Source organism: Rhinoraja longicauda, chromosome 28 (assembly GCF_053455715.1).
Source record: "Rhinoraja longicauda isolate Sanriku21f chromosome 28, sRhiLon1.1, whole genome shotgun sequence".
NCBI lineage: Eukaryota > Metazoa > Chordata > Chondrichthyes > Rajiformes > Arhynchobatidae > Rhinoraja > Rhinoraja longicauda.
The window spans coordinates 17,885,244-17,912,041 of record NC_135980.1 but is presented as its reverse complement, the minus strand read 5'-3'; the positions used below and the strand labels follow the sequence as shown (position 1 = coordinate 17,912,041).

The window sequence follows — 26,798 nt, the reverse complement described above, 5'->3', positions numbered from 1 at the left end:
AACTGAGCCTGTTTCGTGCTGTATAACTCTCCGACTCTATTAGTTTAGTTGAGAGATACAGCGCGGAGACATAGCCTTTGGCCCGCGCCGACCAGCGATCCCCGCACACTATCACTACATACACGGGGCACAATTTATAATTCTACCAAGCCAAGTAACCTACAAACCCGCACATCGTTGCAGTGTAGGAAGAACCCGGAGCTTCTGGAGAAATCCCACGGAGGTCACGGGGAGAACGTACAAACTCCGTGCAGGCAGGACCCGTAGTCAGGATCGATCCCGGGTATCTGGCGCTACAAGGCAGCAACCCTACCGCTGCCGCCCACATTCCTCCAACTTTGATAAACGCCCCAGCGTCAAAGACACTGCAGGAGGAAAGTGGACCGCTAGCCAAGTAAAGTCCGATTCGGGCAGCGGTCCACACACCAGGCAGCGAGATTTGGGTTCAGGACAATCTTAAATAAATTATTGTCAGAGTCTCCAGGGTGCTGATATCTCGGTGGGTTAGATGGCTGGAAGGAGCAGGGAAGAGGAGAGGTAAGAATAGAGGGGGGGGGGGGGGGGTTGAAGATTAACATATATAGCTTGTGCAGAGATAGTGAGCAAAGTCATAGTGAGCAAATATTCTGATGCACAGACATGGACTTTAGATGCACTGTTTAGCATCTTCCATTCGTGGATATTTGTGGGATAAATATTCCCTGCGACTTCACTTGGAGTGGAAGATAGACACAAAAAGCTGGAGTAACTCAGCGGGTCAGGCAGCATCTCGGGAGAGAAGGAATGCGTGACGTTTCGGGTCGAGACCCTTCTTCAGACTGATGTCAGGGGGGCGGGACAAAGCAAGGATATAGGTGGAGACAGGAAAATAGAGGGAGAACTGGGAAGGGGAAGGGGAAGGGGAAAAGAGGGACAGAGGAACTATCTAAAGTTGGAGAAGTCAATGTTCATACCGCTGGGCTGCAAGCTGCCCAGGCGAAAAATGAGGTGCTGTTCCTCCAATTTCCGGTGGGCCTCACTATGGCACTGGAGGAGGCCCATGACAGAAAGATCAGACTGGGAATGGGAGGGGGAGTTGAAGTGCTCAGCCACCGGGAGATCAGGTTCTCCCCCCTCAACTCCATCCAAGGACCCAAACAATCTTTCCAGGTGAGACAGAGGTTCACCTGCACCTCCTCCAACCTCATCTATTGCATCCGCTGCTCTGGATGTCAACTTCTTTACTTCGGCGAAACCAAACGCAGGCTCGGCGATCGTTTTGCTCAACACCTGCGATCAGTCCGCCTTAACAAACCTGACCTTTCTGTCATGGGCCTCCTCCAGTGCCATAGTGAGGCCCGCCGGAAATTGGAGGAACAGCACCTCATATTTCGCTTGGGCAGCTTGCAGCCCAGCGGTATGAACATCGACTTCTCCAACTTTAGATAGTTCCTCTGTCCCTCTCTTCCCCTCTGAAGAAGGGTCTCGACCCGAAACATCACCCATTCCTTCTCTCCTGAGATGCTGCCTGACCTGCTGAGTTACCCCAGCATTTTGTGAAATAAATACCTTCGATTTGTACCAGCATCTGCAGTTATTTTCTTACATCACTTGGAGTGGAAATCAGTCTGCTGACGGTGCAGTTCTCCGACTCGGGGAACGGCCACTGGGGGAGCCAGGGAGCAGAACACGCCTCTGTACATCACACTGCTGCAAAGCTAACATACATTTCTGTAGCGCCTTTCACAACCTCGGGACATCCCAACGTGGTCACTGCACCCGGGGAAGTACATTTTCAGTACTCTGTGTTGTCGTGTAAGAGGTCAATGCATAGAAAGCTCCAACAACACCGGCGTAGTGTCATCAAAACTGGTTTAATACTCTCTCCACCCTCGGTACTGGATCTAGAGATACCCCAGCACAGGGTCCCAATACAGTTCTCGTCCCCAGAGTACGAGAATCTAGATGCCAGATTTAAGGTGAGAGGGGAAAGATCTAATAGGAACCTGAGGGGCAACTTTTTACAGAGAGGGTGTTGGTATGGAACGAGCTGCCAGAGGAGGTCGTTGAGGCAGATGCTACAGCAACATTTAAAAGGCATTTGAACAGGTACACGGATAAGAAAGGTTTGGAGGGATGGTGTTGTAGATAGTGAAGATGGTTGTCAAAGATTACAGCAGGATCTTGACGGGTTGGCCAGGTGGGCTGAGGAATGGTTGCTGGAATTGAATACAGAGAAATGTATGGTGTTGCATTTTGGGAAGTCTAAAATGGGCAGGACCTACACAGTCAATGGTAGGGTTCTGGGGAGAGTTGTGGAGCAGAGGGATTTAGGAGTGCAGGTCATAGAGTCATAGAGTAATACAGTATGGAAACAGGCACTTTGGCCCAACTTGCCCACGCCAAGAAACATGTCCCAACCACGCTCGTCCCACCTGCCTGCGCTTGGTCCATATCCCTCCAAACTTGTCCTATCCATGTACCTCTCTGTTTCTTCAAAGTTGGGATAGTCCCAGCCTCAACTACCTCCTCTGGCAGCTTGTTCCATACACCCACCACCCTTTGGGTGGAAAAAGTAACCCCTCAGATTCCTATTAAATCTTTTCCACTTCACCTTGAATCTATGTCGCCTGGTCCTTGATTCCCCTACTCTGGGCAAGAGATTCTGTGCACCTACCCGATGTATTCATCTCATGATTTTACACACCTCTATAAGATCACCCCTCATCCTCCTGTGCTCCAAGGAATAGAGACCCAGCCTACTCAACCTCTCCCTATAGCTCAGACCCTCTAGTCCTAGCAACAGCCTCGTAAATCTTCTCTGAACCCGTTCAAGCTTGACAACATCTTTCCTATAACATGGTGCCTAGAACTGAACACAATACTCTAAATGCGGTCTCACCAACGTCTTATACAACTGCAACATGACCTCCCAACTTCTATGTGTAGGAAAGAACTGCAGTTACTGGTTTAAATCGAAGGTAGACATAAAATGCTGGAGTAACTCAGCGGGATAGGCAGCATCTCTGGAGATGCTGCCTGTGCCACTGATTTACTCCAGCATTTAGTGCCTACCTCCCATCTTCTCTACTGAATACTCTGACTGATGACGACCAATGTGCCAAAAGCCTTTTTGACCACCTTATCTACCTGCGACACGACCTTCAAGGAATCATGCACCTGCACTCCTAGATTCCTCTGCTCTACAACACTCCCCAGTGGCCTACCATTTACTGTGTAGGTCCTGCCCTCGTTAGCCGTCACAAAATGCAACACCTCACATTTCTCTGTATTCAATTCCATCATTCCTCGGCTTACTTGGCCAATCGATCAAGATCTTGCAGTGATCTTTCACAACCATCTTCATTATCTGCAAAACCACCCACATTTGTATCATCAGCAAACTTGCTAATCTTGCCCTGTATGTTCTCATCCAAATCATTGATCTACATAAATGACAAACAGTAACGGGCCCAGCATTGAACCCTGAGGCACACTACTAGTCACAGGCTTACAGTCCGAGAAGCAACCTTCCACCATCACCTTCTGCTTCCTTCCATGAAGCCAACTTCCTTTCCATTCAGCTACCTTTCCTTGGATCCCGGTAAATCTTTTCTGAACTCTTTCAAACTTGACATCTTTCCTATAATATTGTGACCATAACTGAACACAGTACTCTAAATGTGGCGTCACCGACGTCTGGTATATCTGTAAAATGACCTGCCATCTTCTATACTCAATACTCTGACTGATGAAGGCCAATGTGTCGAAAGCCTTCTCAACCAGTTGCTTGAAAGTGGTATCACATATGGATAGGATGCCGATTCTGAGCCGGAACCCCAGATGAATCTCTACCTGTCTTGTTCATGGACACGCCACTAGTTGCTCAGAATGTGTTCATTTCTCAGCACACACATGATGGCGCACGGTGGCGCAGCGGTAGAGTTGCTGCCTTACAGCGAATGCAGCGCCGGAGACTCAGGCGCCGTCTGTACGGAGTTTGTACGTTCTCCCCGTGACCTGCGTGGGTTTTCTCCGAGATCTTCTGTTTCCTCCCACGTACAGGTATGTAGGTTAATTGACTGGGTAAATGTAAAAAAATTCCCTAGTGTGTGCAGGATAGTGTTAATGTAAGGGGAACGCTGGGCGGCGCGGACTCGGTGGGCCGAAGGGCCTGTTTCCGCGCTGTATCTCTAAAATCTAAAAGAAAATCTAAAAAATGCTTCCCCTGTGACGGTTCAGCGTGTATTGAAGCCCCCCCCCCCCCCCCCCCCCCCCACCCACCACCACTCACTTGTGTCTTCACTTTGCCTTGTTCGGAGCTCGATCGGGCTTTGGTTGGGCTCGTTTGCAATAATATTGCGTGCATTTTTAGTCGCTCCATTAGATCCCCGGTTTTGGATTTGGGAGAGGGCGCAGAAGAGGTTTCCGCGAATAAAACACGGAATATAGGGTATTAGCGGCAAGAAGAGGTTGAAAAAAAAAGTTTTTTCCCTCTGTGGCGTCGGAGGTTGAGGAGGAACCCGGTGGAAGGTTATTAAATGATGTGAGGCATAGATAGGGTAGCCAGTCAGAATATTTCTCCCAGGGTGGAAATGTCAAAGACGAGAGGGCATACCTTTAAAGCGAGAGGGGAAAGTTTAAAGGAGTTGTGTGAGGCAAGTTTTTTTTACACAGAGGGTGGTGAGAGGGAAAGATAGATCAGCCATGATTGAATGGCAGGGTAGACTCGATGGGCCGAAAGGCCTAATTCTGCTCCTACGACTTATGAACTGATGTAACTCAGTGAGTCGGCCAGCATTTCTGGAGACGTGACGATAGACACAAAGTACTGGAGTAACTCAGCGAGTCGGGTAGCATCTCTGGAGAACATGGTGACGATTAGGGTCGGGACCCTTCTTTAGACTATATCTGAAGAACCTGTGATCACCTGTGACCTGTGATCACCTATGCCACTCATCCCCAAACTGGGATTTTTCCCCGTCGCTCTCTATCACACCTGTGTACAATGGGCGGCTCCGAGCAACGGTGTTACTCGGGCTACGGCATGGCACCATCGCCACTTGGGTCTGGTCGGGGGTCACTGGGCGAAGCGCTGCCTGGGTTGAGGTGAAGAACGGCTGCAAGAGTGAGGGGCAAGCGGGGCTGTGTGTGGCCCCGTGCCCAGCGCTGGCTTCACACAGTGGCAGCAACGCTGGTTCTCTGCCAGCTCCCGGCAGATGAGGAAACGCGGCTCTCAGGCCGGGGCCCTGGGGGAGTTGAAGTATTTAAGAGGTCAGCACACGGAATCCCAACGAGTCTGCAGCTCATGCAAATCATTGAACACTGAGTTCCCACCGTTTGCAGATACTTGCCACGTCGCCATGGAGACTCTGGGAAACTGAGACGATGCAAATGCGGCAAGAATGGAAAGTGGATCGCAGAGATTGGCTCGGTTACCATCGCGGACCGCTCCCAAACGCCGTACAGCTCGAAATATAAAGTGACCGTTTTTAAAATGTAATCTTATCACGAGTTGAAACAGCAAACATCACTATTATTTAACTAGGATATTACAAAACGTTCCGTGTTGACTGTTATTTCAGTCTTTGGCAGCATTTCACGGGTTAACTCGGACCGTTGGCCGCAGCCATTGTAGTCCACTGTGTACCGTGTCTCTGGTTACGCAGCGGACTTCGGTTTTGCACCGTTATGATTTACCTGGTATTACTGAGTATTCATATATTGTATTGCTGGCTGTTGTGCATTTCCGTGTGTGGTGTTGCGTTCACGGACCTGTTAAGGTGAATCAAGTAACAATGTCATTGTGTATGAAGGAACTGCAGTTGCTGGTTTAAACCGAAGATAGACACAAAAAGCTGGAGTAACTCGGCGGGACAGGCAGCATCTCTGGATAGAAGGAATGGGTGACATTTCGGGTCGAGACCCTTCTTCAGGCAGAGAGCAATGTAATTGTTCCGTGGTTGGTACCTGAGGCAATGAAACATCTTGACACTTGGCAACAGAACCGAAGGACCATGACTGCTCCAGAAACTAGGAACTGCAGGTGCTGGTTGATACCAAAGATAGTCACAAAGTGCTGGAGTAACTCAGCGGGTCAGGCAGCATCCCTGGAGAAACTGGAGATTGAGAGATTCTTAATTAGTAAGGGTGTCAGGGGTTATGGGGAGAAGACAGGAGACTTGGGTTGAGAGGGAAAGATAGATTAGCCACCAATGAATGGCGGAGTAGACGATGGGCCGAATGGCCTAATTCTTCTCCTGGAACAAGGGACCCGACCTGAAACGTCACCTATCCATTTTCTCTGGAGATGCTGCCTGGCCCACTGAGTTACTCCAGCACTTTGTGTCTATCCACCGTTACTGTTCCTTGCTGATAAATCAAAGGTAAAGCCCAAGGTAAACGCTCTGCGCACTCTCTTCAAACTGTCATGATGCGGATAACATGGAATGAAGAGGGACCCTGTGCGCGCCTTGAGCGCAGCCCAAAGGCCATTCCGCCCATCAGACCGGGACATGTCTTTGGGAGAGTTCTCTCCTTAGTCCTATCACTCCCACGACCGACTACCCTTCTCTTTTAGATTTATCAGTTATTGGAAATACGAACATTTGTCTTTAACCCATCCGTACCGACAAACACACCCGTCACCCAGTTTAGTTTATTGTCACGTGTACCGAGGTACGGCGAAAAGCTTTGGTTTCTTGCTATCCAGTCAACAGAAAGACAATACGTGATTACAATCGAGCCGTTTACAATGTGCTAGAGTAGACCAAGTGGACCCGTTGGACCCTAACCTCTCCTGCATTGGTGCAGCACCCTCTCCTCCCCTCCCTCCATCCTCCACCCCCCTCCTTCGCTCCCACCCTCCCCCTCCCTCCTCCCCCCCTCTCTCAGCCCCTCCCCCTGTCCCATCCCCTCCCTCCCCCTCCCCCTCCCCTCCCCCTCCCCCACTCCATCCTCCTCAACCCCCCTTATCCTCCCTCTTTCCCCCTCCCTAAGAGATAGATTTTAAATGTGAATAACTTAAAAAATATAACATCGATTTCAATGAAACTTCTTCCATTAGCACCAAAGGGACGACGGTGAATAAGGTGGACCTAAAATTGTCGCGCTGTCGTGTGCCGTTTTGCCTGTAGTTCAGGAACAAACAAACAAACAAACGAGAGTTTTAGTATATAGATAGATACATGATATGGGAATAACGTTTAGTGCAAAGTAAAGCCAGCAGAGTCCGATCAAGGATAGTCCGAGGCTCATAAAAGAGGTAGATAGTAGTTCAGCCCTGCTCTCTAAGTGTGGTAGGATGATTCAGTTGCCTGATTACAGCTGGGAAGAAACTGTCCCTGAATCTGGGGGTGTTCGTTACCCCGTTCCCCACCACATCGATACAACTCCTTGTTTTTTAGACCATCTCTGGCGCCTGGCCTTTGGAGCCGGAGCGCAGGAACCCTCTCCCTAAACCTCTCTCTCCCCCTTCAAAAGCCACCGCGGGCCGGGCTCCGACTCACCTGCGCCAACGTGGGCTCGGGTCCAACTTTAAAGTCCAGGGAAGGGCGTGGAAACGCCGGGCTGCGCCGAAAATGCGCTTGGGCGGGGAGGTATTGGCCAGACTGGGAGACCGTCCCTGTCCCTGCACTCCGCTCTCCCACCTACCGAAGGTTATTGGGGACGGTCTCCCCCCGGCACCGGTGGACCTCATCTCTGCGCTGACCCGGGTTGGCCCGGGCTTGGTGTAGAGTGCCCCAGGTGAGTGAGAGAGGCAGTGATTGGCCGGAAGTGAGAGCGGGGCAAAGTCTGGAGCGCCGGTGGAGCGGTGGCGCAGACATGGAGAGGGCCGGCGGGAGGGCGGCGGGGACTCGGGGCGCGGCGTCTCGCTGCCCGGATCGTTGCCTGGCCGCGCTGCTCTCGCTGGCCGCCCTGGCCGCTCTCATGGCGCTGCCGCCGGCCGCTCTACTGCTGCAGGAGCCGGGCCCGCACTTGTCCCTGGTGCCCGTGGGGCCCGCCCGGCTGCTGCGCTGTGTGGCCCGGGGGCTCGCCTCGCTTTCCGTGTCGCTGCACCTGTGCTGCCTCCTGCTCGCACTCCTCCACGGGCACCTGGCGGCGCAGCCCGGCGGGGCCGACACGCACCCCGACAGGTAAACGCAGCGGTGGCGCAGCCCGGCGGTGCCGAGGAGGGAGGTGCGGTGCCGAGGGGCGCACCGGTGGATTGGAAGGGCGCGGAGGGAGCACCGCAGCAAGGCTGGGGTGGGGGTGGGGGGCACCCCGAGGTGACCCCCTGACTGCTGTCCCGCATCGCTGGACCCTCACCACCGCCTCAGAGGCGCCTGGGGTTTCTTGGGATCCCGATGTATTAGGCGCTACAGCAATACAAGTCTTTGGGAATCAGCGCACCTTTACACGGGGCAGCCCTGCTTTGTCGGGTCTAATGACGGCTGGGATAAGATTGCAGCCCCACTAAATGATGGGAGCAAGGACCGGGTGACCTTCGGCCCATTGTGTCTATGCTGGCCCTTTGAGAGAGCTCTCAGACTGGTCCCGAGCAATGTAGGGACTGCGGGTGTTGAGAAGGGTTGAAGGTCAGCAACAATGTGAGCAGAGGGCGATCCCACAGGAGATAATGACCCGATGATGCTGTGTTTGAGTGAGGGGTGTCTGTGGGCAGGAGACGTGGGGAAAGTCACGGCGCCCTGGGAACATTCACTTCCAGCCACAGCCGGCTTGGCTTTAGGGTCACTGCTGCGCTCCCTGGGTGCAGGGAATGCGGGGATCTACTCGTCTCCAGGCATTAAGTGGTGGAAGGTGCGGGGACCTGTTGAGAAGGCGCCGCTTTGTGACTGTTCCAGGGGGACCTGAATCTATCGTGACCGCCATGTTGGTGAAAGCTCTCGGTTGCGTGAGCTGGGAGTTGAATGAGCTGCCGTCTTTGTGTGAGCGTTTCTTCTCTCAACCCCTTCCCGGCTCAGAATGAACGTGTCGACCCCCAGCTGCCTGGTCGGAGCTGACTCTCTCAGACAAAGAGTGCTGCCCCAGTCCCGTCACGGCCGTGGCTGCCTTCCCACAGGCTTGTGTTCAGAAAGGAATTCAATTGGAATCGCAGGATCGGCAGAGTGAGGAGAGGGGAGGCGAGTGCACACCGGGGATCGGAAGGGACAGCGTAAAGAATGGATGCAATAGGGTTATTGTGCCGGCAGCCCAAACTATCTGGCAAGGTGCTGCCTCTGTGAACAAGAAACACGCCATAGTCATGCCCACCGCAGGGAATCAGCAAACAAGGGCATCGCCAAGAAACAACAACTCTTCAAATCCCTCTCCGTCGACACAGAGCCCGAGTGGAGGAATCTGAACCATATGTGGTTGATTCTTCCCAATAATCTCGAGTTCGTGGGCCTCCGGGTATAGGGCGGGCAGTTGGAGGATACAGATAGACGATGATTTTGAGACAAGACGACGGGCAGTGGGAGAATTTAGAGAGCGGCTGTTTCTCACCCCATTCCAAACTCCCACATTCTCGATATTGCGATTGGGGTCTTTTCTGAAATTCAGGGCAAAGTGTGGCCTTTCGCAAATGTTTGTTGTGGAACTCCACACACCAGCCTCCCTTTCACAGACACCCCTACCATCCACTACCCTCTGCTTCCTGCCTCAAAGCCACCTTGCCTCTCCCTGCTCTGCCATCCCACCCCCACCCTCGCCTCTCTGTCTGTGGCCTCTTGCACTTCTCCACCGCGGCTGGAGGAACAGCACATCACCCACCTCGGGAGGTTGCAGCCCACATTGATCTCGGGATCTCGGCAGCCAACGTGTCTCTTGAGGTTGCGGCCCACATTGAATTCTCCAACTTTAGATAACTCTCGTTTGTTTTGTCTGGATCACAACCGGCTGTTTCTGCCAATCCTCTGTGATTTTTGGCTCGGTTTTTCTCTTGCCAATGTTAGCGCCTGGCTTGCAGGGCAAGTCCAACGTCAGCACTGGGAAGTGTAATGCCCAACGGTGAGGCACAGTGGCGCAGCGGTAGGGTTGCTGCCTGACAGCGCCAAAGACCCGGGCTCGACCCTGATTCTGTACGGAGTTTGTACGTTCTCCCCGTGACTTGCGCGAGTTTTGCCGGGATCTCCGGTTTCCTCCCACACTCCAAAGACGCAGAAATTTGTAGGTTAATTGGCTTGGTAAAATTGTAACTTGTACCTAATGATAATGTACGGAGATCACCGGTCGGCGCGGACTCAGTGGGCCGAAGGGCCTGTTTCCGCGGTGTCTCTAAACTAGACCCATTTGGTCCCACCCTATCCGCGATATTACCTTCAATCTGTCCATCTCTCTCTCCTTCAGTCATTTTCTCCCTCTCAACTTTGACAGCGTCTTTGACCTGTAGCATTAACTCCGGGTATCTCTCCACAAATGTTCAGTCCCCATCTGTTCAGTCGTTTCTGCTGCTTTTAGATCTCCAGAACCTGCAGGATTATTTGACTTTGTTTCACTTTTGTTTACGACCAAAGGTAAGTCTTTGAAGAATTTCTTGAGACAATTTCTTGAGGGATGGAGAGGTTCAGGAAGAGGATTCCAAGTGGAGCCAGGCATGGGCTGCTCTCGACAGATCAGTTATTATAGAGGCACACCACTCGTCACAGATCTCCAGTCCACAAGACAACTTTCCGCCATCACCCTCCGCTTCCTTCCATGAAACCAATTTTCTCTCCATTCAGCTATCTTCCTTGGATCCCAGGGGATCTAACCTTTCAGAGCAGTGGAACCTTGTCGAATGCATTGTTGAAATCCATATAAACGTCTTCAGCTCTGCCTTCATCAACCTTATTGGTCACATCATCAAATAACTCAATCAGATTCGTGAGACACGACCTCCCATGTCAAAACCATGCTGACTATTCCCTAATCAGCCCCTGTCCATCTACTCTCTAGTAACTTTCCGACTACAGATGTTAAGCTCCCTGACCTGTAGTTCCCGACCTTTACCCTGCAGCTCCTCTTGAATAAAGGCACATTTGCCATCCTACAGCCATCGGGCACCTTGCCTGCATTTAATGACTAGTGAATCTCAGTCTGGGCTCCTAAAATGTCCTCTTTTGCTTCCCACAGTGTCCTCGGAAATATCAGTTAAAGTGGTTTGTAGGGCTGAGGAGGTTGCAAAATTGACGTTGGGGTAAGGCTACAGAATGACGTTATAAGGTCAGGAACCTATGTAGCTCACTCATGTGAAAAGAAGATTGTGGAGAACTGAAATTAGGGAGTTCCTGGATTCCGACCCTGGATTTCACCCTTTTTACAGTGTCTCACGACCCTCTAGTTAAATCAGTGACTCTCTACAGCTGTAGCCTGGTCCAACCACTTTTCCAGCATTGTTGGTCTTTAGATTTTGACTGTTTCCATTTTCTGCTCCACTCCAGGGCTGGTTGGCTTCTCCTGAACAGCCGATCCTCTCGACATCTGGCTCTCACTACATTCTGCCTGGGCGTCATTGTGTACCTGGCAGGTAAGTGCGGAGATGTGGAGCACCAGTTCCTTCTCCTGCAGACACTGTCTGTACTGTTGGCCGTGCCTCAGAACTATCAAGTCCCACTCCTCGGGCTAATGCTCCTAATTTGTTTGGGGGGGGGGGGGGGGGGGGGGTGTTAGATATGAGGTGAGAGGAGATTCAAAAGTTACCTGAAGGCTAACTTTTTCTAGAGTGGTGCTTACATGGGATGAGCTGCCAGAAAAATTGGTAAAGGCAGGTACAATGACATACTCGGAAGTCATTTTGGACAGGTACATGTATAGGAACGGTTTGCAAGGATATGGGCCAGGTGCAGGCAAGTGGGACTAGCTTGTTTTGGCAACTTGGTTGGCATGGACAGAGCGGTCTGTTTCTGCGCAATTTAACTCAGATTCTAATCAATATCAAATCCAATTAAATTCTCCTTGAGCCTTTTGTGTGGGATCCTGCTGTGTGGTCTGATTGCCATCTGGCAGTGGAAGGTTGGTATGAGGCTCTCAGGGTTAAACTCCCAGTGAGATGCTGGGCTGGGCTGTGCTTCTGTCCTGGGCATTCTCGTTAACCATCATGGGGCTTGGTGTGCAGACAGCAGGTCACTCTCCCTTGTGGGGCGTGAGTGTCACATTGATGTTAGAAAGGCCTCCAACTGTCCTGGATGCCAAATGGATCACTGGGCATGAGAGGGCAGATGAAGATAAACCAGACTATTCCTGGCCTCAGGGTCATATCTAGGCCAGACGGGGCTGGGGTGAAGTGGTTCACTGACCATGGTCTGAACTTGTTCCTTGATCACCGGACCAGTTTGGCAACATTACCATCACATTTGTACATTCTCCCCGTGAACATTCTCTGGGCAATTTAATAAGACAGATGCAAAATGCTGGAGTAACTCAGCGGGTCAGGCAGCATCTGTGGAGAACATGGATAGGTGACGTGTGCCCCAATATCTACCCACACTCCAAAGATGTACAGATTTGTAGGTTAATCAGCTTCGGTAAAAATTGTAAATGGTCGCTAGTGTATAGGATCGTGTTAAGTGTACAGGGATCACTGGGCTGTGCGAACTCAGTGGGCCAAAGGGCCTGTTTCCGTGCTGTATCTCTAATTTAAACTAAATTACTTAATGCCCAACGCACCATGAGTTACCCGCAAAGACAGCGAAACTTGCCAAACCAGCTCACTACTTTCTATCCATTTATTTACCATAGTTAATGCATGCCCACCAAAACCACACAAAGTTCTCGGGCACTGCCCAGATCGAGCCCTCATCACAGAACGGCCCAAACCGCATCTCGAGGCAGGAGTGAGGAGTTTCAAGCAGTGCAGCCGTGAGATCACACACACCGAGGCTAGTTTTTTACGGTGCCTTCAGTTATCGTGAGGAGGGTCTTGATGGAAACTGGGACCAATGTCCCCTGTGCACAATCTTCATTATCACAGATAACAGCGGGCAGGCGAGCTCTCACCCCGTCAGTGTGCAACATGTCTTGGATAGAGAACCAAGGAACAGCTTGCGTGCAGGAGTGGTACAGCTTTAGTGGAATAAACTCTTCAGCATTGTCACAAAATGCTGATGAAACAAGTTCTACCAGAGGCAGCTCCGAGTGCCTGTGTGGGAACGCACATGCATATGCAAGTACACAAATGCATGTGTACACACACGCAAACGCGTACACACACACACAGCCAGTTCCGTCACCTCTCCGATCTCCTCAGAACCTCGCAGTGTCAGATGCGGTTGGTTCGCATGGGCTGGGGTGAGCTTGACGGCCATTGTTCACTGAATACACCATCCAACACTGTGGAGAAACCAAAGCAGATGTCAGCCTTGCTGGGTTAGAGTGTTGTCCCCATAACGTCAGTGGGGCAATATCCTGCCAGGTCAGCCACTGACCCCATAAGGCTGGAGGTCCCTAGTTTGATTCCTGCTCCCTACCAACAGGTGCAACATGACATTATGCCTCAACGCCATCAAACTGGGGGGGGGGGGGGAAGATGGACTCGGCAAGTATGTACGGCTCTGAACCCATGGCTGAATGGTCGTTCTAAATGTTGGTGAGGGGGCAATGCTTGGCCAACTCGATGTCACGAGGGGCCACAGTGGGTGTGGGAGGTAGAGGGAAGTTGGAACATTGCTGCTCCCACAACTCAGCCCTGTCACAGTTGGGACAGCAGGGACAGGGAGGTGCAAAGGAATTGCATCCAACTGTACACTGAACTGGGTTGATCTAACCAGATCGCAAGAGTAAGGCAGACTTTGGAAGGGGACTGACCTTGAATTTGTGTTCTTCAGATCATTGGGAATTAGTGTACAAATCAAAAAGGTCTGCTTGCTTCCACAAGCTGGAGGCTCTCTCTCCAGTGCTTCTGAAGATGGGAATACTGGTCAAGGAACCAGAGGGGGGGATGGGGAGTCCAGCGTGCGATGGAACACGCTGCCTGAGAGGGCAGTGGAAGCAAATTGAGTGGAAGCTTGCAATAAGGAATGGATAAATGCTTGAACGACAGAGCAGATGGAAAGCCTGGGTCCACAATCAGCTCCAGAAGAGGGTGGTTTGATGGTCATTGTCAGCACGACCCCTTTCCAATCCATCAAGAAGCAGGAATTGCTGCAGTTCTGAGGTGCCCAAGCAGGTGGTAACTACACCGATGCCATGCGACAGTCCACTCTTGCCGGGCAGGCAGACTCCGCAGTGTGTAGTGAGACCCTCTCACTGACCTTGTGTAACAGACAGCGGGGCTGCTCTGAACCACAATATACCATGGAAACTAACCCGTGTGTCAGGGATGTAGCTGCAGTTTGTAGTTCAGTGGGTCAGCTCCCTGCTGCCTGTTAGGTACAAGACATGAGTCCATAATCCGGGTGAGGGAAGTATGCAGATGCATTGCACGGAGTGATGGGAGCTGCCGATGGACTCCATGTGGAGCAGTCGGGATATGGAAAGTGTAGTGGACGTTTAGTGAGCTGGTCACTCCGCAGGTGCAGAGAGAGAGAGGGGCGATGGGTGTCCACCAGGAAGAGCAGTCAGGGCAAGTATTGCACATTTTTGGTTGGGTCCCCTCTCTAACAGGTACACCATGTTCAGGACGGTTTGAGACGGGGAAGGGAGTGATCTCCCGCCCTCCCAGGCGCACAGCTTGTGGCACTGCAGTGTGTGTTGCTGCACAGAGGGGAGGGGAACAGGAGCAGGAGAACGAGGGTTCTATCAAAGGGCAGGCAGATAGGCATATCTGCCACCATAGACAAGACTCTGGTTTGGTGAATTGCCTCCCTGGTGCTGGGGTCAAGGATGTCTAAGAGTGGCGGCAGGATGTTTTGAACAGGTAGGGTAAGTAGTCAGCAGTTGTGGTCCATGGTGATACCAGCAACATGTGTAGGGGAAGGAATGAGGTCCTGCACCTTGTGTTTGGGTAGCCAGGTAGCCATCTCACCAGCAGGACCTCAAAGCCTGTAATCTCTGGAATGCTTCCACTGCAACACTACAGATTTCAGGGTAGAGCAGTGAATCCTGAAGCATATCGACATTATGAAGGATAGGTGCTGGCAGTCTTAAATGCATAAAGGTAGATAAATCCCAAGGTCTGACCAGGTATATCCTAGGATGATGTGGGAAGCAGGGAGATTGCTGAGACCCTGGCAGATATTGTTGTACCTATGTTAGCCAGAGGTGAGGTACTGGGAGGATGGCTAATATTCTTATTTTAAGAAAGGCAGCAAGAACAAGCCACTGGTTAGAGTTGGCACAAGCTGGATCAGTGCCCTGTTTCCATGCTGTAGTTCTTTGAACATCATCTCAATGGATCCAGGAGTGAAATCCTCCATTTCAAGTACAGCCAATGTAACTTTTGCAACAGAAATGATATAAAAGGCAGTTGTGTGGTCCACTAATTCTTCTGCCTGGGATCTGCACACGAATAGACAACCCTTCAAGCCAGACCTGCCAAACCGTTAAATCACACAAGATCTGCACTTTAACTTCAGCCACCACGGTGTTCCCATAATCCACAATCCCACTTCCCAACAATGATCAGCCGTGGCTAACATCTTACTTGGATCTCCAGGTTCATCAGCACCTTGGAATAGCACAGCATTTCATATTTCCACATCCTGACATCACCCCCTTAATAATACGGCCTTACTTTAATGAACCTTAATGTGGGAAGAGTAAAACATTGGGATGAGTGTAGGATCAGAGTAAATGGTTGGTTGATGGGTCAAGGGACTGTCTCTATGACTGCTGCATCTCTCTGACTGCGATTCGCCTCTTTGTTCTAGATGCCTCTTCTTCCTCTACTTGCCAAAAACAGCAAGCGGTTGGCGCACCCACCCATTCAACGCCTTTAACCACCTTCATCAGAACGCTGTTTAATGCTAAGTAACAAGGGTCTGATGGGCATAAGGGATATGCAACAAACCCGACAGCTCCTATTGCATGCCAGTGTCTCCGTCCCACACATCACTCATCCCCTCACCTCCAACCCCTCCCTTCCAGGCGCACAGCCCGAAATTGTGTCTGCCACAAACCTACCCTACCCTCGATTGTTGTTTCCAGAGACCTGGCTTGCATTGCAAGACCCATCTTCATCAGGGAAGTGGATGGCCAGTACAGAACGTCAGATTACCCCGCCACGTGTCTTGAGTCAGACAGCATCCCACCCCCAATTCCCTCTTCTACCCACAATGAAAGAGCATTGGTGTCACCAACAAAAGAAGTGCCAGTGTTTTCCATCATCAGTGGGCACTCTCAGACTTGACATCAACTCCCCAAATAAACACCAACTCCAGGAACTGTTTTTTTTCAAGGGGTGAGGGTGGGGGGAAGAGCTTGGATCACAATATACGCTGACAACAAAAGCACCATCGCTTGCCCATTATTTGTGAATATTATGTTGCGGGTGGAGGGGGCTCCATTTTCCGTGAGGGAGATTGCTGTGACATGCAAAGGGAGTTTTACTCTGACTAACCCGTTTTTTGCCTGGGAGTGTGAGCTTTACTGTGTATCTGCCCTGGAGTGCGTGATGGGACTGTGTAGAGGAAGCTTTACTCTTGTGTCTAACCCATGCTGTCCTTGCCCTGGAGAGTCCCCTATACTGGAGTAGAATTGAGCTGAACTGCTCCTGCCCTGTGAGTGTGTGATGGGACAGCGCAGAGGGAGCTTTACTCCATGTCCATCCTATTCTGTCCCTGACCTGGGAATGTGCGATGGGATAGTGTAAGGGGAGCTTTATTCTCCCCCGTCCCTGGGAGTGTACGACAGGATAGTTTATTCTCAAGTGAGAAGTGTTGATGAATGAACCCGGGAAAGTTTAACAAATGCCAAATGTCAGCTCCAGTGCTCGTGTGCCGTGCTGCTTTTCCTTTGGCTCTGTGCACTACATGTGGAGATTGTTTGCTTTCCCCTCCAGCTCTCTGCATCCACGTGCTGCTGGAGTTTGAGAAGGAGAGTGCGATAGCAAGTGCCAGTGTCCTTGGTGCTGGAGTGCTGGCAGCAGCCACCATTGTGGTGCACGCGCAGGTGAAGGCTTGCCGAATGGACGGGCCGGGTGGTCCTGAGCATGCTGCCACCCTCTTCGAGAACAACTGCCCCTCGAGAGGCAGGTACCTGGATCCCGAGCATTTGGACCAGGCGGAGGAAGAGGAGTCATCGCGCATGCCTGCCTTCCACAAGGAGACAGCCTACGAGCGATACCGGGAGCAAAAGGCCTTCTACGTGGCTACCTCGGCCGGCCGCAATGGTTATGGGCAATCCCGGGCTCAGCCTTCTGCCCGCACGCTGCCCGCTGCCCGCACCCTGCCCCCCGCCGGATCATGGGATGGAGTCTCCCACGAAATGAGGCGGGTGCTGGCACGCAAGGGGACTGTTTGCAGGAGGGACTCGACGCTGGTCTGAGCCCTACATCGTCAGCACGACGGAAGCAACATTGACACCGATCCCGTCCCCAGCACAGGGTCACTCTCAGTTCCTGACCTTTTGCCCTCCAACACTTCAGCCTTCAACCAGGAGAATGAATTTTGTCTGCATCAAAGCTAGACCATAACCACACCGCCTTTACCCTAGGACCGAGGAAGAAACAGCGAGTGGTGAAGTGGGATGTGAGAATGAATTGGGGTCAGTCATGATCAGGAAGAGGTGAAGGAAGACAAAGACAGCAAAGGGAAGCCAGAAAATAAATGGAAAAAATCAACCAAAATTTCTAACATTTTCTACCTTTAGGAAAGAGTTCTGTTTTAAATTGTACCTTTACTGGGCTGTAAAGGTTGTGTGCTTTTGAATATAATCTTTCTCATTAAAAGTTACTTACAATGTTGTGTTAACCTGCCTGCTGTGAGCTTGATTCACAAATAAATCAATGTTAAGAGGAAGATCCAAGGATGATTTCACCCAGGCCTCAGCCCATCCCTCAGTTGCTGAGACCAACCAAACACCCCAGCACCAGTTCACTAAAAATAGGTTTGGAGTCAAAGCAACAGGCAAGCCATCATATAAAGAAACACAGGAGGCAGCCATTCAGCCCCACTTGCCTCCTCTGTCGTTCAATGAGACCATGGCTAATCTGTCCTCCAGACATATCTTTGTATCCCTCGATTCTCTCAACATCCGAAACACGTTTGCTCTCTCTCTCTCTCTCTCTCGCTCGGATACAGTCAGTGAGGGAACCTCCACTGTAAAAGCCACAAATATGGAATTGGGTCCTTTCAGTTGACATTTATCTGCGTGGTTGTCTGTGTGTTGGAGGCGGTCTTGCTGCCCAGCCTTAACCTGGTCACATATCATTTGAATAGTGTCAGAGGTTATGGGGAGAAGGTTATGGGTGTCAGAGGTTATGGGGAGAAGGCAGGAGAATGGGGTTGGGGGGCCAAGATAGATCAGCCATGATTGAATGGCAGAGTAGACTTGATGGGCTGAATGGCCTAATTCTGCTCCTATCAGTTATGAATCATGGCACTGCTGAAGGTGTACATGTTGAGAAATGGTTTGGGTTTGGACTCAATATTTTATCGTATAACTGCACATCCTCCATCACCACAATATGCTTTCATTTTTTCCTTGCTTTTCTGCAAAATATCCTGGGTCAGGTATGGAAAACGATTGTGGAGGAAGGAATTGCAGATGCTGGTTTACACCGAAGATAGACACAAAATGTTGGAGTAACTCAGCGGGTCAGGCAGCATCTCTGGAGAAAAGGAATAGGTGACATTTTTGGTCGAGACCCTTTCGTCAGACTGAGAGTCACTTGAGAGGGAAACGAGAGGTATGAAAGGGTACAGTTTCATGGAAAAAGATATAATTACTCTCACTGGGTCAAGTTGAGGTTGGAATTTAACACTTTAGTTGAACAGAACTCTACCCTCAGCATTCCCAGAGCAGATGGGGGGAAGGATTGCGTCCGGGATGCTCTCCACAGTGACAGTGATTGGATAATGATCGGCTGAGTGCCACATTGCAATTCAGTGAGGGACACAAACCCCTGACCCTGTTCACTGACGGGAGGGGATGTTGGAGACTGAAGGAGAACAATATACCGCCTTTCGCTCACCTGGCCCTTGAAGACAAGCCTTATGCTCGTGCGACTTATTCTCCAACCCAAGCTCAGGACATTCTTTGCATCACTTCCTGTGGTGATCAAAAGAAACACCAAGGTAACTAATGCCCAATCAAAAAATTATGCACATACACAATTTAACTTTCTGCTCCTCGCATCCCACTTCCCCGCCATTATTTTTTGTTCTGTCCAGGACTGGTGGGCACTGTGGGCATTGGTGATGGGTCCTAATGTGTACTAAAATGCTTTGGATAAGGAGATCAGGTAATATATATTTAAGAATGCTAATGATACTGTTCCTATCCATTCCCCAGAAGTAACTCCACACTGTAAATTTCCCACAGTGTTGTGTGATCCAACGTTATTTAATAATCTCTTGTGTGGGAGGCGAGAACGATGCAGAAAGGCTTTGGGGAGATATGTCAGGCTGTCTGAATGGGCAAGGATGTGACCAGAACTGCACACAATACTCCAAGTGTGGTTTCGCCATTATCTTGTGCACTTGTAACATGATGTCCCAACTTTTGTCTCAGTGCCCTGGTTGAAAAAGGAAAGCATATTAAACCTTTCTTCACTACTCTGTCTACCAGTGTCACCACATTCAGGGAATTATGTATCAGTATCCCAAAGTCTCTCTGTTCTACGAAACACGCCAGGGGCCTGTATTTACTGTGCAAGTGCTGCCCTAGTTTAATTTCTCAAAACGCAACACTTCACGCTTGCCTAGGTTAAATTCCATCTGCCATTCCTTGGCTCACTTTCCCAGTTGATCTCAGTTGTGGCAATCTTAGACAACCTTCTTCATTGTACACTACCACTAATTCTGGTATCATCCACAAACTTGACCACGGCAACTACAATCTGATCCAAATCGTTAAACACCACCACCATGTGTAGACAAACACCACTGCAGCACTGATCCCTGAAGCACATCACAGGTCACAGGCATTCAATTTAAAACCAACCCTCGAAATACCACCCTCTGCCTCCTACCATGACCAATTTTGTATCCAACTGGGCAACTCATCCTGGGTCCCATGTGATCCCACCTTGCAGACCAGACGACCATGCAAAACCTTGTCAAAGGTCTTGCTAAAGTCCGTGTAGACAATGTCTATCGTCCTCCCCTCATCAATGCCCTTGGCCATGTTTTCCCGTATGTAAAGCCATGCAGACTATCCCAAATCTGTCCCCGCCTTTCCAAATGAAGATAGATCCTGCCTCTAAGAATCTCTTCAAGTAACTTGCCCACCACTTATGTTAGGCTCAGCAGCCTTTAGTTGCCAGACTTTTTTCACAACTATTCTTTAATAAAGGCACAAGATTAGCCACCCAGTACCTAATTCGTGGCTCATGATGACACAAATCTCTCTGCCAGAGCTGCAGCACTTTTTTCCCTGGTTTCCCACAACCTCATGGGACAACCTTTATGTTTCCCTCTTCCTTCTCTCTCATGCCGAGATCCTCAGCACTTCGCAAGAGCTCTTCAGTGAAGAGTAGCAGAGACCTGTCCTCTCCATTGCTCGGAGGACCTGTTTGTCACCCAAACCCCACACGTCCGCTGCTCCACTCGAATGGCCTGTAAAAGGAGAAAGATGCATTGCTTGGCACACATGCAGACCTTCCCATCTCAAGGTCAATTTCACTGGCTGCTTTAGGCTCGCAGAAGCCACTAATTCACAATTTTTACATTTCAATTTAATATATGCCATTACAGCAATATATGAACTGCACCCACAGTAATTCAAGTAATTTCAGAGATTGTTCAAGATAGGCGGTTAGGTGGGAGATCTGCATGGGTCAAAGTGTTATTCACGATTCAGCAGCGATCAAGGCTGCTTTGGCGCCAGGCCAGCTTGTGCTCCTGGTATCAGCAATACTAACCTGGAAAGGGAGGGGTGCACGCTTGGCTCTGCACTCAGGAAGAAGAGAAGGAGGGAAGTTCAGGAACTGCCTGTGTAACAACGGAACTGTAACAGACACGCACATCACTAAAGCTGCATGCAGCGATGGGTGAAGAAAAATATAAAGATGGAAAAATGCAACGTAAACCGTGGAGTACTGAGCGTTCATTACAACAGTGGAGCAGGGGACTGACCCTGTAACACGTGTCCAACGAGTCGGCCCGAGAACAGGCAATGGACACACAGCAAGACCATAACCATTGGCATTGAAGAATGCAGATTTCCCTCGGATCCCACCACTCGAGATCCAGTGTACCAGTTGTGCACGACCTAACATATGGCATGTGTGGTTTTCAACATGTAACGGTGGCTTTGGGGAAGAGTTTCTCAGAGCTGTCAAACATAGGAGTTGTTTCCATCATGCACAGAATGGGAAGGCTTTCAGCAAAACAAACAATGTACTGGAGAAACTCAGTGGGTCAGGCAGTATCTGTGGAGGGAATGGACAGATGATATTTCAGGTCATGAACCTTCTTCAGATCAGCCTGAAGTAAGGTTCCCACACAAAATATTGCCTACTCATTTCCTCTACAGATGCTGCCTGACCTGCTGAGTTCCTCCAGCACTTTGTGCTTTGCACAAGATTGCAGTCTCTGTTGTCTCTTGTCTCTCTAAGAGTGAGCTTTCAGCTGGTGCCCAGACTGACACGCAGTAAGATCACAGCTGGCCCTCAACGTCATGCACTTCCGCCTGAGCCCGAGCTTCAATTATTCAGTGTCCCAGCGTAGTTTTATAGCATGAATAGCTTGGGGTTTTTTTCTTGAACTTTTTTTTAATGTTTGGTTTTAATATTATCAGTACTGTGTTAACAAACCTAGTTTGCTGTTGAAATTAAGAATTTCATTGTTCCGTTTTGGTTCATATTACAATAAAACACTCTTCACTTTTTTTATTCTTGATGGAGGTAGGTAGGGCCTCGGTCACCAAGACATGAGAGGCTGCAGATCAAATGCTAGTGAATGGGATTAGTGTGGTTGGGTATGATGGTCAGCATGGATGTAATGAGCTGAACGGCCTGTTTTAGTGCTCAAGCAGTTGTGTGGATATGGGGTAGAAAAAGATGGCGTCATGGAGAATGCAGATGTCAACACACACATGAAAAGGCTGCCAAATTCTGTTGCAATCGACACTCAGTACTCAACAGAACTAGAACACAGGTACAAGAAAAATACCAAAATTCAAATATCAAACTAAACACTCCCCCCGGGGGTTTCATTAAATCAGCACATCACCATTGATTATATTTGAATCTGGCATTTCTTTATGCCTCATTGAAAATCGAATGAATTCTGCACACCTCCTGTGAAGGACATTCACGTCCGGTACTCTCTGATTTTTGGTCGATATTGATAGGAAGGTGCAGCTAGAGCAAATCGCTGTGGCAACACACTTCCCATTGCATTTGGGAAAAATGTAGCAGCCCGACAGATGGGTGGGAATGCCGTCCTGCGACCACGCATGGTGGGGAAGCAGCAGCAGGAGGCGCTGAGTGTGCAAGGACTTATGGAGGCCACACGCTCTCCATCCAGCATCACCCACCCATCCAGACCACGAGCGCAGTCTCACAAAGGACTTTGGCCACATCAGAACCAAATGAATTGCGGTGAACATATCCATTCAATTTTCCTCTTCCCACCATTAAGTTGCAATAAGACCGGCTTGCACCGTGAACTGAATTTCTGAGACAAAGTGGTCATGTTCACAGGCGGGCATTTCCATGGCAAGTCTAATCTCCCTTCAAGGATGGGACAGGCCTGACGTGCTGCTTTTAATGGCTCCCCCGACATCACCCGAGCACAATGAGTGAACTCAAACCACAGGAATGGGGTGAGGCGGGGCGGGATAGGGAGGGTGGGCACACCAAGCAGAACCTAAGGCCCTCGCAGTACCTGCGGCTCTGCAAAGAGCTCATCTGGTCCTTGATGCTGATGGCTTGTCGGAGCAACCCCTCGATGTTCGTGAAGTAGGCTGCACTGTTAGACATGCTCTTCACCGCACTGCATGAGGAGGCGAAGAGATTACAAGTTCATGGTAAAAGTTAAGATCACATCGCAAGGAAGAATATCTAGCACAAACAACAGTGACTGAGGCAAGTCTCCTGTCAGCCACAAGTCCTCCACATAAAAGAATGTAAAGCATGGAGGCCGTGTTACAGAGGCAGGAAGCACAACACACAGTATCAATTATCACTGACACATAGGGTGACACAGAAACCCGTACAGCTGGTGGCAACATGGAGTTGTGACACACTAGTCTGTTGCCAATCCGTAATACGCTTTGAGGGTTTAACTGTGCGTCTAACCAGTGGTGCCCACTCCAGGGAGTATGGATGGGGCAATGTAGGGGTTGGCTCAATATCCAACCCCATTTGCTTTGGGCATTCAACCCGAGGCCTGATCATTGTATGCCTTCCTTCTTTGTTGTATCTGTTTTTGACAAAAATTCTGCTCTTGCCCTGCAGCAAAATGTAGAGGGGAAAAGGGTAAAAAGACTGAATAAAAGCTCTGTGATCTAAATGCATGGAGAACTTGCAATAAAAGAGACACACACACATGCATGCACGCACAAAAAGAAAAATTGCAGCAAACCTATCCTCATTCCAGGCATCAGGCTAGTAAACCTTCTCTGAACTACATCCAACACGTCAGCATATTTTCCTAAATGAGGAAATAAAGACGGTACGCAACACTCCAGACCTCACCATATCTTGAAAACAGGAGCATTATCTCTCTACCTTTCCATTGTATTCACCTGACAATAAATATTAACATGTCTTTGGGCTTGCTAAATACATGCCACACTTGCCTACCAGCCTTCTGCAAGTCAAGGAGGCCCACATCCCTCTACATATTCAAACTCTGCTGTCTCACCATTCGGAAAGAATGCTTTTGTTAATCTCTATCTCCTGCTAGAATGCACAATTTTCAATTTTTTTCATAAAATACTCCATTTACCATACCTGAGAGAAGAAATCTGCATCCCTTTGAATCCTCCTTATGTGCTATTCACAAAGATTTACCTTGAATGGGCAATCTGTTATTTTTAAACAGTGACCACTCTCGATCAAGATCCCGCAAGATTTTTAGTTTCAAACAACCTCCTAATCTAAACTTCCAACAGATGGTGACCAGTACATCCAACCTCTCGTCGTTTCTCTTGTTTTAAGAGGAGCCAAGAATATGTCTTCTCTTCCAAACGCACCTCCTGCATTCATTTGTGTGATGCACACAGACCTTGCTCCAGAGGGTGCCTGGCATACAGCATGTTTACTGCACCATATACCCTCCCTCCCTCCAGAGACCCTCACCTGCAAGCATACTCCACAGTATAAATCGCTCCTTGGCATTGTTCTTCCACGCCTTGCATGTCTGTCTGCAGAGGAAACAAAAAACAAGGTCACACACCACTGATTAACTGGACAGCTTTCACTTCAGGGTCAAGAAATCCTTCTGTTCAGCAGACTGGTCAGTAACGGACTGAGGTTCTTCATGCCCATAAATCAGGTCCTTCTTCTTTGTGTATACCTGTACGTGCATGCACGCACACTGGGGTTGCATCTGTCAATGTGTTCAGTTGCTTGCAAGCAATTAGTCATAATGTCATAGATGGGAAACAGGCCCTTTGGCTCAAGTTATCCATGCGGACCAAGATGCCTATCTCAGCTCGTCCCATTCGCTCATTTTAGGCCCATACCTCGCTCCACATTTCCAAATTCCTTTTTAAATGTTGTTATTGTACTTTCCTCAACTACTTCCTCTGGCAGCTCAATACATATATATACCCGCCACCCTCTGTGCAAAGAGGTTGCCCCTCAGGTCCCTTTTAAATCTTTCCCCAATCATCTTAAACCTATGTCTTCTAGTTTTTGATATCCTTTCCCTGGAAGAAGACTCTGTGCATTCAACTTACCTTTGTCCCTCATGATTTTATACATGTCTCTAAGAATACCCCTAGGTCTCCTACGCTCCAAGGAATAAAAACCTAGTCTTCCCAACCTCTTCCTGTAGTTCAGGCCCACGAGTGCTGGCAACATGTTTGTAAATCTTCCCTGCACATTTTCCAGCTAGCTATATAACATATTTTTCAGAGTGACCAAAACAGTACACAATATTCCAAGCGTGATCTCACTAACGTGTTGTACAACTGTGACATGACGTCCCAAAGTTTATACTCAATACCCTTAATGATAATATCAGTATGCCAAAGGCCTCCTCCACTACCCTGTCAATCTGAGGTGGCATTTTCAGGGAGATCTATGCTTGTGCTTCAAGATCCCTCTGCTCTACAACACTCCTCAGAGTCCTGACATCATTTGACTTCCCAAAATGCAAGACCTCAGACATTTAAATTAAACTCCATTTGTCATCCCTCAGCCCACTTGCCCAGCCTGCCAAGTTTAGGTTTGGGTTTAACATCCACAGTGGGTGTATAATTATTTGAAGGCCTGTGTAGATCTGGAACGAGAAAATGGTAGTGAGGGGAGGAAATGGTAGTGAGGGGAGGAAATGGTGGTGAGGGGAGGAAATGGTAGTGAGGGGAGGAAATGGTAGTGAGGGGATGAAATGGTAGTGAGGAAGAGAAATGAAGACGAGGAGTAGAAGGTGGTCAGGTGGGGAGGAGGTGGCATTGGCGAGGAAGGGTGGAGAGGAGCAGGTGTGGTAGTTTCTGACAGGATCGGCAAATGTAAGGTTACACTGAAGCCAAGGATTCCGCAGCGCTCAGTCCCCTCACCTTGTGCTGCACCAACTCGGGGAGGGATCGCCGGACGTGCTCCTGGAGACGGTAAAGAGCCACCGATGGTTCGTTGGCCAGAAAGTACATGCTCTCCGTGAACTTATCTGTAACTGATGACAACAGGGAGTTAGACCCGGTGTGATTCGGGGGAAGGGGGGAGGTTTGAGAGAGACCGGGGAGAATGACAGGGGCGGGATGAGGAGGCCACGGAGGGGGGAGAGAGGGCGGGGATGGGGACGCCTCGGCGGGGGGGAGGGAGACGAAGACGGGGATTCTCCTGGTTCCCGTTCCCAGGCCCAGCCCTCACCCCGGCGAACTCGCAGTTGCAGCTCCGGCTCCTCCATGTCGCCACCGCCTCCGGAAGTGTCCGCCGCTCCGCCTCCGGAAGTGTCCGCCGCTCCACCTCCGGAAGTGTCCGCCGCTCCGCCTCCCCCGGAGTCACGGTGCCGGGGTACGGGTTCCGCCGCAGTCGGGAAGTGGGTGGTGGGCGGCACCGGAACTCCGGGCCGTTGCCAAGTGTCGCCAGGACCGGTCACTGTGGCCCCTGACCCGGCAGCAACGCCGAGAACACAGAACTGTGCAGCATATCTTCAGCCCACAATGTCTGTGCCGCACATCATGTCAACACTCTTACCTGCCTGCACACAACCCATATCCCTCCATTCCCTGTGCATATCCAAAACCCTCTTGAAACACCACTATCGCATCTGCCCCATCACCACCCAGAGCAGGGCTTTCCAGCCTCTGTGCAAAGAAAGTTACCTCGCACAAATCCTTTAAATTTGACCCCTCTCATCTTATATGTATGCTCTCTCGTCTTTGACATTTCCACCCTGTGAAAAAGGTTCTAACTGTCTACCCTACCCAAGCCTTTCATAATTTTATATACTATCACGTTTTTAGTGTCAATTGCTTACATACGAACCAAATTTTAAAGCCACCCAGAGTAGGACATTTTGTAGACAGTGAAGATGGTTATGAAAAATTACAGCAGGATCTTGAGGCAAGTGGGTTGAGAAAGGGTGAATGGAATGAAATGCAAATAAGTGCATTAAACCTTCACAGTGATGGCAGGGCGCTGGAGA

General features: G+C 49.9%; 2 protein-coding genes across 7 annotated transcripts; one reads left to right on the top strand and one right to left on the bottom strand.

The window, feature by feature from the left end:
- Positions 1 to 7,759: 7,759 nt before the first annotated feature.
- tmem221 (transmembrane protein 221) lies at positions 7,760 to 18,194 on the top strand. The gene is made up of 3 exons (XM_078423536.1): positions 7,760 to 8,114; positions 11,382 to 11,467; positions 16,877 to 18,194. The coding sequence occupies exons 1-3, from the start codon at positions 7,804 to 7,806 to the stop codon at positions 17,359 to 17,361; spliced, it is 882 nt and encodes a 293-aa protein (XP_078279662.1). The 5' UTR covers positions 7,760 to 7,803; the 3' UTR covers positions 17,362 to 18,194.
- Positions 12,660 to 26,149, bottom strand: borcs8 (BLOC-1 related complex subunit 8). 6 transcript variants are annotated; one of them, XM_078423540.1, is made up of 7 exons: positions 26,021 to 26,149; positions 25,711 to 25,823; positions 24,287 to 24,351; positions 22,869 to 22,976; positions 20,900 to 20,927; positions 19,010 to 19,086; positions 12,660 to 13,269 (listed from the first exon to the last, which is right to left on the bottom strand). In XM_078423540.1, the coding sequence occupies exons 1-6, from the start codon at positions 26,055 to 26,057 to the stop codon at positions 19,063 to 19,065; spliced, it is 375 nt and encodes a 124-aa protein (XP_078279666.1). In that variant the 5' UTR covers positions 26,058 to 26,149; the 3' UTR covers positions 12,660 to 13,269; positions 19,010 to 19,062. The 6 variants fall into 6 exon arrangements, with proteins under 6 accessions (XP_078279666.1, XP_078279664.1, XP_078279663.1 ...); XM_078423538.1 differs by lacking the exon at positions 19,010 to 19,086 and having other exon boundaries at positions 20,900 to 20,985; XM_078423537.1 differs by lacking the exon at positions 19,010 to 19,086.
- Between the last annotated feature and the right edge of the window lie 649 nt (positions 26,150 to 26,798).